We start from the raw sequence: 16,411 nt of genomic DNA, 5'->3' as shown, positions 1-16,411 counted from the left end.
GAGAAGAGCGTTAAATTTTGCATGGCGTGGAGAACGCCACCAGAGAAAAGCATTTCTCCTTCTCTCCTGACTCTAGAAGTCATGGGCAGCCAGTGAAGTTGAATGTCGGGAGATTCAGGACAGACCAAAGCAAGGAGTTCCTCACACAGGCTCTTTTTTGGCCCATAGTTCCCATCAGCTCTGGCAAGCACGACCCAGTAGCCAAGGATGATGGGAGTTGTAGTCCTACCTGGAGGGGCAAAAGTTCCCCACCCTTGATATGAACTACAGTATTTTTCGCTCTATAAGATGCACCCGACCATAAGACGCACATAGTTTATAGAGGAGGGGGGGAATTCTGAATCTGAGGCCCCTCCCCTCCTTGCGCTATGCATTCGAGCGCTCCTGTGCCTTGCCAGGGGCTGCCGATGCCGCAGCTGCCGCCACCGCCACTGCTTCCAGCACGTCAAGGGGCTTGCGAGGAATAGAGCCAGGCAGCTGGCTTAGGGGGCAGCCGGGCTCTCGGGAAGGCTCGAGAGAAGCCCGAGGCAGGTGGGGAAAAGAAGAGGAAGAGGAAGGAGAAGGGAGGATCAGGCTAAGGAGCCGCCGGTCTGCCCGTCCATAAGGCTCCCTTCTGTCCCTCATCCTGCGGGAAGGCAGCACAACAAGAGGCGCTGCGCAGCGATCCCTCTCGCTCTGCTGGCTTCAGTGATAGCTGCGCAGCCTGCATTCGCTCCATAAGACGCACACACATTTCCCCTTACTTTTTAGGAGGAAAAAAGTGTGTCTTATGGAGCAAAAAATACGGTGCATGAAAATGAAACAGGCAAAGTAGATGAAGCAAGAGAGAGAGAGAGATCAGTGAAGAGACAGGCGAACAGCATCTCTGTTTCGCTCTGACTCGGGACAAGGCGGCTTCCGGCGGACCCTCAAGAAGGAGGGCATCAAACTGAAGGCAGCTGTACATGCCAAGGGACCATCACCCTAGAGGCTCTTGGGAGATGGAAGGGAAAGGACTCCCCTCCTCGAGCCGAAAAGGGAGGGGGTTATTCTTTCGGGCAGCCTTGAACCTGCTTAGAGAGGGAGGAGAAAAGCGGGGCAAGGCTCGCTCTTACCTATCAAACATTCCTCGCCCTGTTGCTTCCATCCTGAGCAGCAGACGAATCCAGCAGAGCTGTAGGCAGAGAAAGAGCGCGCGTTAGAAAAGGCTTGGCTTGAAGAAAAGAAAAGAAAAGAAAAGAAAAGAAAAGAAAAGAAAAGGTAACATTTTTTCTCCCCAGTCCGAGGGCTGCACTCCCCCAACGGTGACTTTATGGGGGCCGCATGCAAGCGGTGAGAAGGGCCAAACGCACATGAGCCGGGGCAGTGTAGTGCTTAAGAGTGTCAAACTAGGACCTGGGAGAAGCCAAGGGTTCAAATCCTCCCACCTGGAGATATAAATGCAGTAAGCAAATAAAGTAGAAGGGGCAGAGGAGCGGATGTGGTTCTTTAGGCTGGATTTGGGGGCTGGAACCCTCATCTCCCAGGCTATAAAAGGTAAAGGGACCCCTGACCATTAGGTCCAGTCGTGACCGACTCTGGGGGTTGTGGCGCTCATCTTGCTTTATTGGCCGAGGGAGCCGGCGTATAGCTTCCGGGTCATGTGGCCAGCATGACTAAGCCACTTCTGGCGAACCAGAGCAGCGCACGGAAACGCCGTTTACCTTCCCGCCGGAGCGGTACCTATTTATCTACTTGCACTCTGACATGCTTTTGAACTGCTAGGTTGGCAAGAGCAGGGACCGAGCAACAGGAGCTCACCCCGTTGTGGGGATTCAAACCGCCGACCTTCTGATCGGCAAGTCCTAGGCTCTGTGGTTTAACCCACAGCGCCACCCGCGTCCCTTCTCCCAGGCTATAGTCCTCATTTAATCTCCATAACCACCCCGTTCCTTAAATGTGCATAAGGGAAATTCACCTTTAATTGGGAATGAAACTGAATTTTTGCTGCATCCCAAGTCAGTCCCAGGGGCTGTTTCCAGATCTCAAAAAAAAGGTCATGTGACCTTCCCAGATTCTGTCTGGGTGCACACCCCAATAAAGCTCTTACAATGCTGATATAAAGCACTGCTCGTTTCACATAACTGGCATCAAGCTGGTTAAGCGACAAGATTCCTGCCGGCTAATGCCCACAATGATGTCACTGGCTCCCTCTTGAATTACGCAGGCTGCATTTTCCCACCCAACATCGAACGTATATATTAAAATCACATGGTGAGCCCCACAGCCTGGCCCCATGATGTTTTGCTATCCCAGAAAAAATATTCTTAGGGGAACCAGAACAGAAGTGGATGACCCAAAAGCAAGCGGTGTGGGAATTTGGGTGCGGGGGAGGGATTTCCATTCAAATTAAGGTACAGTAATTTTTGAATTTGCATTGGAAGATTTCCTGACACCTTAGAAAAAGATCTCATGCAGCATGCTGAATTTAGTAAACAGCTGAAAGGTTAACTAATATGCCATTATTTTAAACCTTTGGTGTTCACAGCTCTCTCTGAGGGGGAGGTGAAAACTCTTGAGGATTTAAAAATAATTAAAATGAAAGGAGGCTGGTACTGTGTTTGAAACTGCCATTTGTTCATTGCTACTAATGAACTTCGCATGGGACGCGGGTGGCACTGTGGTCTATACCACTGAGCCTTGGGCTTGCTGATCAGAAGGTTGGCGGTTCGAATCCCTGCGATGGGTTGAGCTCCCGTTGCTCAGTCCCTGCTTCTGCCAACCTAGCAGTTTGAAAGCACGTCAAAGTGCAAGTAGATAAATAGGTACGGCTCTGGCGGGAAGGTAAACGGCGTTTCCGTGCACTGCTCTGGTTCGCCAGAAGCGGCTTAGTCATGCTGGCCACATGACCTGGAAGCTGTACGCCGGCTCCCTCGGCCAATAAAGCGAGATGAGTGCCGCAACCCCAAAGTCGTCCATGACTGGACCTAATGGTCAGGGGTCCCTCTACCTTTTTACAAAATGGGTTTTCTTACGAAATGGATTTTCCCCAAATTTTGGGAAATTATTTTTCCATCCAAAAGGAGCACTCCTGGCCTTCCAGAATTCCTGAGGGGCACATCTGGGAGGATATGGAACTGCAGGACTGAGCACACAACACAGACTGGCAGCAAGCACATCAGTGGCGGCTTGGTATGTACCAAGCAAAACACAACTTATTTATCTGTTGTATTTATGGCCCACCTGTCTCCACGGACTTCAAGGTGGTGCACATGGTTCTTTCCCTCCGCAACACCCCCCCCCCAGATAATAGCTTAATTGGTTACAGCATGGTGTTGACAATGCCACGGTTGCAGGTTTGATCCCCGCACGGGACAGTCTCATTGCAGGGGATTGGACTAGATGATCCTCAGGGTCCCTTCCAACTCCATGATTCTAATTAACGCCCTGCAACAACTCTGTGAGGTAGGCTAGGCTGAGAGGCAGTGGCTGGCCCCCAAGGTCACACCCCGTGAACCTGGTGGCAGAGTTCGAACCCTGGTCTCCCAGGTCCTGGGCAGACACTCCCACACCACACAAAAATAACTCATTTAAGAAAGAGATTGCAGGGTGCTCCCAAATGACCCGTTTATCGAGCATTCATCCTGATTTTCTTTTACGACGTTTGCAAGGAGTTTAGGGGCCATTAGCTCTTTACTGAGTGTTCATTCCAATTTGTTTGCAGGGAGCTAATAATAATAATAATAATAATAATAATAATAATAATAATAATATAATTATTTATACCCCACCCATCTAGCTGGGTTTCCCCAGCCACTCTGGGTGGCTTTCAACAGAATATTAAAATACAATAATCTTTTAAACATTAAAAGCTTCCCTAAAGAGGGCTGCCTTCAGATGTCTTCTAAAAGTCTGGTAGTTGTTTTTCTCTTTGACATCTGGTGGGAGGGCGTTCCACAGGGAAGGCGCCACTACCTGGTTCCCTGTAACTTGGCTTCTTGCAGTGAGGGAATTGCCAGAAGGTTAGACGATGTTGCATCAAAAGTGTTTTTTAGGGGGGGGGGAGCAGAGGTGTTGAGCTTTTTTCTTTTCTTTTTTCCCGGTCACTCGCTGAAGATCACATGACCGCCCTGAGACCTTCAGGTATAGGGCGGTATAGAAATAATAATAATAATAATAATAATAATAATAGTAGTAGTAGTCTATAACACTATAACACTCTCTTCCAGGAAGGTTACTGAAAACTGAGAGGAAATTGGAGGGGAGTATGTGGGACCAGCTTCCACAAGACCTCCCTGGCAGCCTAGTGCCCTCTCATCAAACATGTGCTGTAATGTGGGGAGGGGTGTGTAGCCCAGAGCTCTTTCTCTGAATGGAGCCATTATCCAAAGACCTGCGCTCGCACACAAACACACAGGGATGGATGACTCTTGTCAATTTTTGGTCTTTTCTCTTTCTGAAATCTTAACTTCAGCTCTCCACATTTCTTTAGCCATTTGCAATTTTAAAAAAAATATATCATGGAAATCCATCAACTTTTCAGTCCAAATTTTCCTTTAATAATACACGTTGTTTGCCAGCCATTTCTCCCTGAACATAATGCAATTATTTGGAAGTGAACTTCACAAACACGGGCATACTTTAACCCGAATATAACACACTTTGGGCTGTAGAGCTGTACTGTAGCTCACTATAGTGTGACTTTTCAAAGGGTGGTTTATGTGGCCTTTCAGAGAGTTCAGGAAGATTGCCTTTAAATGGGACCCAAACTGGCACTGTTACAGCCACCAAATAATACCCATACCACGACTTTTAGTGTTTTAGCACCCAGACATTGGAACTCTCTGCCTTTTGATATCAGGCAAGGAGATTTTGCTGTCCTTTTTTTTTCACCGCCTGCTTAAAGCATTTTTGTTCAGGAAAGCCTTCCCAGGCTGCCCTCCAGATGTTCTGGACTACAATTCCCGTCAGCCCCAGAGTCGCACCGCCATGCTGGCTGGGGCTGATGGGAGTTGTAGCCTGTAAAGCATCTGTTAGGCGACAGGTTTTGGGATAGCTGCTCTAAGCACATGAATTTGTCTGAAGCACCAGAATGGAAAGCTTCCAGTTTTCCATACAAAAACCCACTCCCCAAATATTCTGCATTTCGACAGCCTAACGAGGGGGAGAGCTCAGTTGCCGTTACTGCTAAACAACTGGAAGTCCAAATGTTTGAGCACTCTAAAGAAACACGAAACTCTACTAAGAGGTTTCAAGCTGAGGCAGTGTGGTGCAGCAGTTAGAGCGTCAGACCTGTGAAAGCAGGGTTCAAATCCTCACTCAGCCACCAAAATCACTGGGTGTGAGGCCAGTCACTGCCTCTCAGCCTATCCTACCTCGCAGGGTTGTTATGGGGATTAAATGAGGAGCAGGGAGAGCCATGTACACCACATAGGCAAAAATTAAACATGATAAATGAAATAAGCTCCTTTCTGATCACTCCTAGAGTTGGAGGCAAATTTTGATACTGGGTTTTGAGGTTTGGGCTGCCATACATTTAAAACAGCCATCTTGCAAGAATCCTAGGAACCGTAGTTTGTTAAATGCGCTGGGAACTGTAGCTCTGTGAGGGGTAAAGGTAAAGGGACCCCTGACCATTAGGTCCAGTCGTGACCGACTCTGGGGTTGCGACGCTCATCTCGCTTTATTGGCCGAGGGAGCCGGCGTACAGCTTCCGGGTCATGTGGCCAGCATGACTAAGCCGCTTCTGGCGAACCAGAGCAGCGCACAGAAATGCCGTTTACCTTCCTGCCAGAGCGGTACCTATTTATCTGCTTGCACTTTGATGTGCTTTCGAACTGCTAGGTTGGCAGGAGCAGGGACCGAGCAATGGGAGCTCACCCCGTGGCAGGGATTCGAACCGCTGACCTTCTGATCGGCAAGTCCTAGGCTCTGTGGTTTAACCCATAGCGCCACCCCTCTGTGAGGGGTAAATGATGGTTATTTTGGGTCTGTGTGCTTTAACTGTAGGGAGAATCTTTTGGGGCCCTTCAGCCTGTGAGCAACTACAGTTAATCCGGCTTTGTGGATCCCGTTGTTTGATGAAGCCCCCCTTGGAGGGCACCCACCCAAATACCCTAAAAGAAGAAGAACAAGAACCACATTTCTGCCCCTCTCCCCTCGAATTTTGACCAGCTTTTCCCTTCATCACAAAACAGACTTTGTCTCGGTCAGGAAAAACAAGGACCAGAGAGCGTTTCTGGGGTGTGTGTTTGTCTGTGTTTTTTTGGGGGGGCGGTTATGGTAAAAGCGCGAGAGAGAAACCTCATCCAGAAATTCCACAGCAGAGCCTGCAAAGCCCTCTCGCCTAAGCGAGCTTGTTTGCAAGAGTTTAAATCGAAAACAGATGTACCGTCTCTTTCCATCGGGTTTTAAGTTACACTTGGAAGGGGGATGGCGGGTGGGTTTCTCCCCCCCCCCTTTTTTTGGCGTGCCGTTTTGTTCTTTGATGGAAAAAATGGGGGGTACCTGTCAAGAAGGGGAGGGGATCCCCTGAAATGTCAGAAATGGTTTCTTGCTTCTATTGCCATAATTTTTATTTGGGGGAGCAGCTCTGGCACGATATGGCTCTCAGTGGGCAATGTGCCCTGTGTGTGTGTGTGTGTGTGTGTGTAAAGCGGTTACCTTGGCAAGATGGGGGAGGAAGGGGGAACCGAAACCCCCACATCTTGAGACGGTTAAGTATAGGATGGGGTTAATCCTCTGGAAAGCGGTTTTTGCTGGAGGGTTAGGGGAAAGCAGAGGCTTCCAATGAGAGCCTGTTGCTGCTGCTGCTTGTGCTGCTGCTGGCACCATCCACAGCCTAAATACAGGGTTCCAATAGACTGTCTCAATTAACACCCACCACCCCAGGGCCCCCTTTAATCCCAGTGAGGTGGGGGGTGGGCTTCAAGTTAACCTCCCCCCCCCCCCATCCTTGCAAGCAAGCCTAAAAGTGACCATCGCATACCTAAAAGACGGGATTCTCTCAACTCTCGAGGGATGCCCCCTCCGGGGAGGAAATTGGTTCAAGCAGGCACGAGAGGTCTCCAAGCGACGAGGGAAGGGGTTTGGGAGGAAGCTGTCGAAAATGCCTGAAGGAAATCCACGCGGGACGACAGTGGGAGTGGGGAGAAAGCCTGTCCAGCCAGCAGGAGGGAGGGAGGGGATATGGACCCCTTGTTTGCTTACACACCCCCTTTGGAAAGGAGCACACAACCCAGCTGACATGATGGGGAAGGGGGGGTGTCACCCACCTGTCCCAAAAACCACCAGCACTGAGTCGTAGCCCAGCAAGGAGAACTCACCAAACTTTTTTTTATATATATAAGGGGGACATAATGGCAGTCGGGAGGCCTTCCATCAATCTCCACATCTGGTTCAAGAAGGGACATCTTCTCTGCCCCGTCTCTCCTCCTACACACGTCCCATGCCAAGAGAGACTTGTTGCGGGGGTGGGGGGAGAGAGAGAGAAGGAAGAGACCCCCCTCTTCCAGGAAGTTTGGGGGAGCGGGCATCATGTACGGAAGGGATTAGAAGGCATATCCTATCTCCTTAGAAAGGCCCGGGGCCAGATGTGGTGCAGCATCACACTGGTGGACCAGGATTCTATCTACCCAGCCCCAGTAATAAAGGAAAAAGCAGTAACCCTGAGCCATACTGAAGACACCCGCGCCCCAAATGAATGTCTAACATAACACAATAGCGCCCCTGCGCCTCTTCCAAGGGCGCGGACGCACGAGACGAAACCAAATCCAAGCCTTTGGCTGCTTCAAACGAGGCGGGTAGGGGGAAAGTGGCTTCCCAGAAGCGCCCCAGCGCACCCCATGGAGCGCAGTCCTCTCGGCGCGTCTCCATTCCCCGCGCGTAAAAACTGGGCAAGGGGGTTTCGCTGGCGCGCCCCGGACCTCTCTCCCCGCGACGGCTCGCTCTTGCTTACCCCTGCGCCGGGCACACGTTCCTCCCGCGGGGATTCAGCTCCTGGGCGGCCGCCGCCGCCGCCCCACAACCCAGCAGGAGGAGGAGAAGGAGCAGTAGCGAGAGGAGGAGCGCGCTGCAGCCGACGGCGGCGTCTCCATCTCCGGCGCGCCGGGCCCTCCGCGGCGGCTTCTCCATGCGCTCTGGGGCCCTTCTCGGGCAGCCTGGCTCCCCAGCGGCGGCTCCGGCTCCTCCTGGCTGCTGCCTGCTGCAAGAGCCCGGCCGGAAGCTGCAGTGCGAGCGCCGCCGCTGCCTCCTGCTCGCCCCTCGCGGCGGCGGCAGGAGGGGCGGCCGGCCAGCCAGGAAATGCCGCATTGGTTCTCCCTCCTCCCGGGTCAGGCGCTCCGGCGGCGGAGAGAGAGGGAAGGAGATCCAGGGACGGAGGCGGCTGCTGCTGGTCCTGGCTGGAGGGCTGCAGATCCAAAGGAGATGGCTGCGGTGGGGGTCCTTATTTGGGGGCCTTCAGTGGGGGGCATAGGAGCCAACTCCTAGCCACCCCCCCAAACTAATAGGCATTGCCATTCAAATTGTGTGTGCGCGCCACGTCTTGTGATCGATTATACAGGGTGGGGCTTACTCCCCCCCCCCCAATCTTTTATTCAAGTTGATTCCCCTGGTGTGGTGGCGTCCTGGTGTGGGGAGCAGGGGGGGGGGGGAAGGCCCAAGCGCAGGCTTAAACTACCTAGTTTAGGATCGCACGGTTTGATTCACCGCCAGTGGTTCCGGCCACCTCCTCACTCGATTCCATAAACTCATCCCCGGTGCCCGCTACCCTATAAAAAGCATTACTCAGGATAGCAGTTTGCACGAAGGAAGAGAACAACGCAATGAAAGTTCAAACAGTAGCAACTGGCTGCGTTGAATGAAAATCCAATTAAAACTGTACAGTTTAATTGATTCAGCAAAACTGATGAACTTGATACAGTGATACCAGCTTTTCATAGTCATTTGCACCTCTGGCATCCTCTTGCATGCAAGAAGTGGTAGGATGCCTCTGTTCAGAGAGCAGGATTCTTCAGGCACTAAATGCACCTGGGTAGAGATGAATGCTTTGGGTAGAGATGAATCCTCCTAGAGCTGGAAGGGACGCCGAGGGTCATCTAGTCCAGCCCCCCGCAATGCAGGAATCACAGCTAAATAACCCCTGATAGATGGCCATCCAATGTCTGTTTAAAAACCTCCAGCGAAGGAGAGTCCACTCCCTTCCAAGGGTATCCTTTCCATGGTCAAACAGCTCTTACCCTCAGAAAGTTCTTCAGAAAGTGTCAGAATCGCATTTCCTGTCATTTGAATCCATTAGTTCAGATCCTCCCCTCTGGAGCAGGAGAAAACAAGCTTGCTCCATCTTCCATGGGGCAACCCTTTAGATCAGGGGTCAGCAAAGTTTTTCAGCAGGGGGCCGGTCTACTGTCCCTCAGACCTTGTGGGACATATATTTTGAAGGAAAAAAAATGAACGGAATCCTACGCGCCACAAATAACCCAGAGATGCATGTTAAATAAAAGGACACATTCTGCTCATGTAAAAACACGCTGATTCCCAGACAGTCCGTGGGCTGGATTTAGAAGGCGATTGGGCAGGATCCAGCCCCCGGGCCTTAGTTTGCCTACCCATATTTGAAGATGGCTTTCATATCACCCCTCAGTCTCCTCCAAGCTAAATATATCCAACTTCCTCAACCATTCCTCATAAGGCTTGATTTCCAGACACTATTATCATCTTGGTCACCTTTCTCTGTACATTCTAGGTTGCCAATACAGTGGTACCTTGGGTTAAGTACTTAATTCGTTCCAGAGGTCCGTTCTTAACCTGAAACTGTTCTTAACCTGAAGTACCACTTTAGCTAGTGGGGCCTCCTGCTGCTGCCGCACCACCGGAAGCTGATTTCTGTTCTTATCCTGATGCAAAGTTCTTAACCTGAAGCACTATTTCTGGGTTAGTGGAGTCTGTAACCTGAAGTGTATGTAACCTGAAGCGTATATAACCCAAGGTACCATTGTATCCTTCTTAAACGAAGGTGACAGGAAACTGAAAACTGAATACAGTGGTGCCTTGGGTTACAGATGCTTCGGGTTACAGATGCTTCGGGTTACAAACTCCGCTAACCAGGAAGTGGTTGCTCCAGGTTAAGAACTTTGCCCCAGGATAAGAACAGAAATCACATGCCAGCGGCGCAGCAGCAACAGGAGGCCCCATTAGCGAAAGCGCATCTCAGGTTAAGAACCATTTCAGGTTAAGAACGGACCTCTGGAACGAATTAAGTTCTTAACCCGAGGTACCACTGTAGTGATGGCGACAGGAGCAGCTCACTAGGGAGGGCATTCCACAACTAGGGAACCGCCACCAAAACGGCCCTGCCACAAGGCAGCGCTCACTGGTGAGACCACCAAGCCTCATGTCCCATTCGTAGGATGAACTTTGAACTGGCTCACTGTTGAGTATTGTCTGGTTCCTCTTTCAACATCAGCCAGCTTGCGTGCTTCTTTCAGCTCTTCAGGTGCCAAAGGACTCAAGCTTCCATCAGCCCCAGCCAGCATGACCAATGGTTAGTGTCAGGTGGCAGTGGATCCAACCCCCACGGCAGGTCGCCAGGAACGGATAAGACAAGCAAAAGCTCTTACCAACTGCTTTTTATTCAATATTCACAGAGAGAGGCTTGGAAATGCAGTCTCTTGGAAATAATGGCATTGCCCTGAGTGAGTCTCGAGTCACTCCCTCTCTCACTTCATGCGTCATCACTACGGGTGCTGAGAAGCGCTCTTTGCCTCTGAGCCCTTTGCTCTCCTACTTTCAATGCTTGCCGGGTTCTGGGAGGGGGGGGGTCTGGAATGCTTTCTAAAGACACTGTCCGTCAGCTGTTCCCCATCTGGTGCTTCTTCTCCCTTCTCTCCCATTACAGCTTATCTGACTTATCTGAGCTGTGATCTCCCTCAAACCCCTGTTTTAATTGTGGTCTTCTTCTTCTCTGAAAGGGTCAGGCTGGGCAGGAGGTCTCTACCATTCCTCTTCTGCCCAGTCCCTGACAGTTAGGGATGCTGTAAGGTTGAGTCCAGCAGCACATATAGGGCCACAGATTCCCCACCGATCATGTAATGGCAGAAGGGTGTGTGTGTGTGTGTGTGTGTGTGTGTGTGTAACAATCAATCTCTGTTGCAGGGAGTTGTACTAATTTGCATATAGCTCAGTGGTACGGCATCTGGTCCTAGGTTCAATCCCTGGCGTCTCTGGGTAGGGCTGGGAGAGACTACCTGAAACCCTGGAGAGCTGCTGCCAGTCAGTGTAGACAATACTGAGCAAAATGGACCAAGGGTCTGCAGCAGCTCTCCACTGGTCCATATAGCTAAGTAATGTCTATGTGATGGATAGCCTACATAGCATCCTCCAGATGTTGTGGAATGCATCTTTCACCAGCCAATAACCAGGTGTGATGGGAGTTGTAGTCCAAAACACCTGGAAGACTCTACGTTGGCTGCGCCTGGTCCACACACAGGACTCTTGTTGGCACTGTGAACGGTGCAGGGCTTTTTCAAGTCTTGCTGATGTCGTCACGCAAGCCATTTATGATCACTGTACAAGAAAATTGGAACACGCTTGATCTCCTCTGCCCTCTAGCGGACAAGATTTGTAACTTTTAAAAAATGAAATGCTTTGAGAGATTTCCCATTCCCGTTAAGTTAGGCTGCTTTAAATAGGGATCTTCGTTGCATGCCACTTTCATTTGTAATGTTTCAGTTCCGATACTTTCCAATACTCTGGCTGATGTTTTAAGATCATGGTGCAGGAGAGGCCATGCCAGCCCTCATCCAACAACCAAGGAGCAGTATCTGCTCCAACATTCACTTTCCTCTTCCCTTCACATCCCTTCACATCTCTTCCATAGTGAGCTTGCAGGCAGGGATTGTTGTCTTCTACGTGCACAACACTGTAGAAAATTTTAGACACTTTATGTCTTTCCCATGGAATAACAAATAATTTGACCTTGAGTACTGACAGATGTGTAATGAGTGGTGCAGGGAAGACAAGAGCATCCAAAGCGAAAGAAGCCAAGGAGGCTAAGGAAAAAGAAAAGGAGAAAAAACCTGCACAACTCGTGCAAACAACTTTGACCCAAGGACGCCGATCATCAGTCCCAGCTGTGCTGGTCGCACAGAAGGGGGAAGAAGATATGGCATCAGGCAACTCTGAGGCAGTGTTGAAACAAATATTGGAGCAATTATCAACGTTAAATCAAAAGGTGGACAACCAGTCTTTGAAAATTGACCAAGCAACATCCTCGATTCAAAAATTGACTGAACAGGTTTCCCAGCATACACAAGCAATAGAAAATTTGCAAGGAGCAACGGCCCAAAATCGGGAATTAGCTGGAGAAGCCATTCAAAAAGTAGGATTATTACAGAAGGAGGTTGAGGAGATTAAAGGAGAAGTCAAGCCTTTGCATAAACAGGTAGGCGAACAACAAGCCTACCTGTCGATGGTGGAATTGAAAGAACGGCAGAACAACCTCAGATTAAGAGCCATACCAGAACTGGAGCAAGGAGACCTGATTGGATATTTGACACAAGAATTTTCCAAGTTCTGGGGTATAAAGGAAGATACAGACTTTAAAATTGTTTCGGCATTCAGACTGGGAAGATTGGTAAGGAAGGACAGATCCAGAGACTGTTTGATAATCTTGAGATCAAGGGAAGAGAGAGACAAAATTTTAGGCCTTCATTTTAAGAAAGGAATTGAAATTCAAGATAAAAGGGTGGAAATTTACCGAGATATCCCAAAACAATTATTGGACCTTAGAGCCACCTATACGGAGTTAGCAAAACTGCTGAGACACAACGCAATCCCTTATAGGTGGGAGTTCCCACAAGGACTATCATTTACGTACAAAGGAAAGAAGGTTAAAATTAGAACAACTGAAGACCAGCAAAAGTTCCTGCACGACCACGGAGAAGATCTCCAAAAAGGAGCAGCTTGGCCACTACCGTCATCTCCACCTGCACCGCCGGGAGGCGGGCTAATACCTACACTCCCGGGATCTGAGGAATAGGAAGACACCCCACTCTAAGAACAACAACATAGAACAGGATGTCTCTGCAGCTACTTAGTTGGAACATAAATGGTGGAAACTCTCCGGAAAAAAGAAAGAAGATATTTCATATTTTAAAGAAAGAACAACTGGATGTAATTTGCTTACAAGAAACACATGTGACTAGGCTCCATAGGAAAGTGTTAATCAACAAGAGATTAGGCCAAGAATTTATTTCATCGGACAAGGTCAAGAAAAGAGGAGTGGTAATTTATGCAAAGGAGAACCTGTCACCAAAATTTCTATTCAAGGATGACCAAGGAAGAATTTTGGCAATTGAAATCCAAACACAAGGAGAGAAAATTTTGATATTAGGAATCTACGCACCAAATGATGGAAAATCAGAATTCTACAAGAAGCTGCATGAGATTATGCTGGACTATTTGGATTATATCAACATCATTGTGATGGGAGACATGAATGGGGTGGTGTCAACAAATATGGACAAATCACAAAATCAAAACATAACAACAGACGGCAGACTCCCTAAAACATTTTTTGAAATGACTGACAATATGGATTTGATTGACATATGGAGGACAAAGAACCCCTTAGGTAAAGAAGGAACTTTCTTTTCTGAGGCCCACCTGTCATGGACACGAATTGACCAAATATGGATATCTAGAGGGCTGGCACCTAAAACAAGAAAAGTGGAAATCTGCCCAAAAACCTGCTCCGACCATAATGCTCTGAAAATGGAATTGAGACTTACCTCAACCGGATCCTTTAGATGGAGAATGAATGACACCTTATTAAGAGACCAAGAGATTGTGAAAAAAGCTCAAAAAACATTAAAGGACTATTTTGAAATAAACTTGAATACTGCGGTGGAGAAAAGAACAATCTGGGACGCTAGCAAAGCTGTTATGAGAGGGTTTCTGATACAACAGAACTCAATCAAGAAAAAATTCTGGAATGGTAAGAAGGAGAAAATCTTGGAGAAAATAAGCGAAGGAGAGAAAAAATTGAGAACTAAACCAAAGTCAAAGGAGGTGCTGAGAGAAATCAAATTCCATCAAGCACAATACTCGAAATTGATTAACCAAGAGATTGAATGGAAAATTAAACAAATGAAGCAGAGATCGTTTGAATCAGCAAATAAATGTGGAAAGCTGCTAGCATGGCAGCTGAAAAAAAGACAAAAGTTAAACACGGTTACAAATCTAGAGGTTGATGGAAGAATGGTTCAGAAACCAGAAGAAATCAGGAAGTGTTTCCATAGATATTTCAAAGAACTTTATGCTCAGGGGCCGCAGAAAGAGTTTGAGATAAACCAATTTTTAAAGACAAATGGATTATCAAAAATAAGTCAAGATAAAAGATCAATCTTGAACTGTAAAATAACTCAACAGGAAATTGAAGGCGCCATTCAGAACATGCAACTTGGCAAATCTCCAGGCCCGGATGGGCTTACCTCCAAATACTATAAGACTTTGAAGGACTATTTGATACAACCTTTGATGGAGGTATGCAACCAGATTATGGAGGGGAGGAAGGCACCGGAAACGTGGAAAGAAGCATTCATCACATTGATACCTAAGTCAGAAACTGAAAAGACCCAGCTCAGGAACTACCGTCCCATCTCACTCCTGAATGTGGATTACAAAATATTTGCAGACATTTTGGCAAATAGACTCAAAAAGGTACTAAATGAAGTAATTCATAAGGACCAAGCAGGCTTTCTCCCTGGCAGACATATGTTCGATAACACCAGGAACATTATTGACATCTTGGAGCTTTTGCAGACCAAGAGGAACACAAGGGCGGTTCTAATTTTTATTGATGCGGAGAAAGCTTTTGACAACATTTCCTGGATGTTTATGAAGAAAAACTTGGCAGGGATGGGAGTGGGGCGGGGGTTTGAAAATGGAATAGAAGCAATTTATTCAGAGCAAAAAGCTAAACTGATAGTGAATAATGTGGTGACGGAGGAATTTAAAATTGAAAAAGGGACACGACAGGGGTGCCCTCTATCCCCTCTTTTATTTATTTCAGTCCTGGAGGTGTTGCTGAATATGATTAGGCAGGACCGGTTGGTACAAGGAATAGAGGTCGGAGTGAAACAATATAAACTGAAAGCTTTCGCAGATGACCTAGTTTTAACATTACAGGAGCCAGAATCTAGCACAAAAAGAGTTTTAGAACTTATCTCTGAGTTTGGTCGGGTGGCGGGATTTAAGTTGAACAAGCAAAAAACCAAGGTTTTGGCTAAGAATTTGACACTTACAGAAACAGAGGGGTATCAGAAAGAAACAGAGTTAAGTGTGGTTAAAAAAGTGAAATACCTAGGGGTGTATTTGTCTGCTAGGAACTTGAATTTATTTAAAGATAACTATGAAAAATGTTGGTTGGAAATCAAAAAAGATTTGGAAAGTTGGTCAAGATTGAAACTCACCTTGTCAGGTCGAATTGCAGCTATAAAGATGAATGTATTGCCGAAAATGTTATTTCTGTTTCAAGCCCTACAGATCGTGGACAGAGTGGAATGTTTTGGAAAATGGCAGAAGGACATATCTAGGTTTGTCTGGCAGGGCAAAAAGCCCCGAATAAAATTTAAAATACTAACTGACTCGAAAGATAGAGGGGGGTTTGCCCTGCCGGACTTGAGGTTGTATTATGAAGCTGCAGCCTTCTGCTGGCTGAAGGATTGGTTTCTGCTGGAGAACACTGATGTCCTAGATCTGGAAGGGTTTGACAATGTCTTTGGTTGGCATGCATATTTGTGGTACGACAAGGTGAAAGCCCATAAATTGTTTAAAAACCATATTGTCAGAAAAGCAATTTTTGCCGTCTGGATGAAATACAAAGACCTATTTGAAGGAAAGACCCCGAGGTGGCTATCACCGGTGGAGGCCAAGGCTCGAAAAAGACTCAATATGGAGGCCTATTGGCCAAAATATTGGGAATTAATTGAAAGAACTGGAGACAATTGGAAGCTGCAGAGCCAGGATAATTTAAAAAGTAAGGTGCGAGACTGGCTTCATTATGCTCAAATTCAAGAGGTATTTAAAATGGACAAAAAAGTTGGTTTCCAGGTGGAAAAATCGAAACTAGAGACGGAACTGTTAGAGCCAAAGACTAAGGTACTTTCAAGAATGTATAATTTGCTGCTTAAATGGAACACACAGGATGAGACAGTTAAATCTGCTATGATAAAATGGGCACAGGATGTTGGGCACAACATTATGGCTGAGGACTGGGAAAGGTTATGGAGCACCGGTATGAAGTTTACGGCATGTAGTGCCTTGAAAGAGAATATTATGAAAATGGTATACCGGTGGTACATGACCCCAGTCAAGTTAGCTAAGATATATCACCTGTCTGATAATAAATGTTGGAAATGTAAAGAGGCAGAAGGGACATTCTTTCACCTCTGGT

General features: G+C 47.7%; 1 protein-coding gene across 2 annotated transcripts in view; it reads right to left on the bottom strand.

Annotated features, from left to right (window-relative positions):
• The window catches only part of SCARF2 (scavenger receptor class F member 2), a 52,785-nt gene extending 44,490 nt beyond the window's left edge, over positions 1 to 8,295 (bottom strand). Inside the window, exons 1-2 of one of the 2 annotated variants that reach the window (XM_028709840.2) lie at positions 7,916 to 8,295; positions 1,095 to 1,153 (exon numbers count right to left, since the gene is read on the bottom strand). In XM_028709840.2, the coding sequence (XP_028565673.2) occupies positions 1,095 to 1,153; positions 7,916 to 8,268 (412 nt within the window). In that variant the 5' untranslated portion in view covers positions 8,269 to 8,295. The remainder of the gene's footprint in view (positions 1 to 1,094; positions 1,154 to 7,915) is intronic. The other variant, XM_028709841.2, reaches the window with a different exon arrangement.
• Between the last annotated feature and the right edge of the window lie 8,116 nt (positions 8,296 to 16,411).

This window comes from Podarcis muralis, chromosome 16 (assembly GCF_964188315.1).
Source record: "Podarcis muralis chromosome 16, rPodMur119.hap1.1, whole genome shotgun sequence".
NCBI lineage: Eukaryota > Metazoa > Chordata > Lepidosauria > Squamata > Lacertidae > Podarcis > Podarcis muralis.
This window is presented reverse-complemented; position numbering and strand designations above follow the sequence as displayed.